Consider the following 1899-nt stretch of genomic DNA (forward strand, 5'->3'; position numbering starts at 1 on the left):
ACACACGGTTCATGAGATCCATGAATACTGCAGGGGCATTGGTTAACCCAAATGGCATAACTAGAAACTCGTAGTGACCATACCGAGTCCTAAATGCGGTCTTTGGAATATCTTCGTCCAACACTTTGAGTTGGTGATATCCCGATCTCAGATCTATTTTGGAGTAGTAGCTTGATCCCTGAAGTTGATCAAACAGATCATCAATTCTCGGGAGTGGATAACGATTCTTGATTGTTAACTTGTTAAGTTCCCGATAGTCGATACACATTCTGAAAGATCCATCCTTCTTTTTGACAAATAAGACCGGTGCTCCCCATGGTGAGAAACTGGGTCTAATGAAGCCTTTATCAAGGAGTTCTTGTAGTTGACTTGAAAGCTCTTGCATTTCAGAGGGTGCCAACCTGTAGGGGGATTTAGCCACTGGTGGTGCTCCAGGAATTAGATCGATTCGAAATTCGACTTGACGAGTCGGTGGTAATCCGGGTAGATCTTCGGGGAATACGTCAGGAAAATTACACACGTGAGGTATGTCTTTGATCTCCTTTGTTTCTTTATTGTTGTTAACGACGTGTGCTAAGAAAGCATAACATTTCTTGTATAAATACTTATGGGCTTTGGTACAAGAAATAAGCTTCATATTTTTTCCTGATTTATCACCATAAATAATGATGGTCTCTCCATTAGGTAGGTTCAGTCATACTGCTTTCTCATAACATAATATCTCGGCATGATGAGGTGACAACCAATCCATACCTATAATTATGTCGAAACTTCCAATTGGAATTGGCATGAGATCTATTGGGAATGATCTATCGTTCAGAGTTATAAGACAATTCTTTAATATTTCAGTGGTGCTCTCTATCTGGCCGTTCGCTACTTCTACTTCATAAGCTACATCTAACTTACTAGACTTGTGATTTAATAGTTGTTTAAAGGATGGAGTTATAAAACTTCTATCTGCACCGGAGTCAAAGAGTATTGTAGCGTATAAGTTATTGATGAGGAACGTACCAGTAACAACTGAAGGGTCTTGAATTGCATCCTTATTCCCGATCATAAAAGCTCTCCCGCGAGCATTACCATCTTTCTTCTTAAATTTTGGGCAATTATTTCTGTAGTGCCCCGTTTCTCCACATTCGTAACATGCCCTTCCTCCTCCTAAGCTTGTTCCAGTATTCTTGTTCTGAATTGTGTTTACCATTGATGGGTTTTTGCAATAACCGGCAGTGTGGCCTTTCTTGTTGCATTTTGAACAATGAAAACATTCCCCATAGTGATGTCGATTGCATTTTTTGCACATTGGTTTGTCTCCAGAATACACCTTTTGTTGGGCAATGATGGGAGTTGGGGTTATTGCATACACTTTTTCTATGTGTTGTTTCTTCTACTGTCGATGGTTCCCATTATTAATCTTGCGCTTGTTGTTGTGATTATTGACCTTTGGGGTTTCCACCTTGGCTACCATTGTTCCTTGTTCCACTTCGTTCTTTGTTAGTTGAAGCGCGAGACGCTTTGCACTGTGGTAAGTAGTAGGTCTTGACGAGAGAAACATTCCTTTTATCTGAGGTGCCAAACCCCAAAGGTAGCGCTCTACCTTCTTGCTCTCCGGGCTCACCATGGTTGGGCAAAGAAGTGCAAGGTCGTTGAATCTGGTGGTGTATGCTTTGATATCTGAACCCTTCATTTTTAACTTCCACAACTCATTTTCTAAAATTTGCACTTCGTCCCTTGGACAGTATTCTTCTATTAGCAGTGCCTTCATGTCTTCCCATGGTATCGAGTTTGCAACCGATACACCCAAGGTTTTGGCGTGATCGTTCCACCATGTTAAAGCCCCATCCATAAAGGTACATGCCGTGAATCGTACTTTGCTATTTTCAGTGCAATAGCAAATTTCAA

General features: G+C 41.0%; 1 protein-coding gene across 1 annotated transcript; it reads right to left on the minus strand.

Annotated features, from left to right (window-relative positions):
* Positions 1 to 694: 694 nt before the first annotated feature.
* On the minus strand, positions 695 to 1300 carry LOC145140469 (uncharacterized). The gene has a single exon (XM_079073950.1). The coding sequence runs from the start codon at positions 1298 to 1300 to the stop codon at positions 695 to 697; it is 606 nt and encodes a 201-aa protein (XP_078930076.1).
* Positions 1301 to 1899: the final 599 nt, after the last annotated feature.

This window comes from Lactuca virosa, chromosome 9 (assembly GCF_052849685.1).
Source record: "Lactuca virosa cultivar CGN04683 chromosome 9, Lactuca_virosa_CGN04683_v6, whole genome shotgun sequence".
Taxonomy (NCBI): domain Eukaryota; kingdom Viridiplantae; phylum Streptophyta; class Magnoliopsida; order Asterales; family Asteraceae; genus Lactuca; species Lactuca virosa.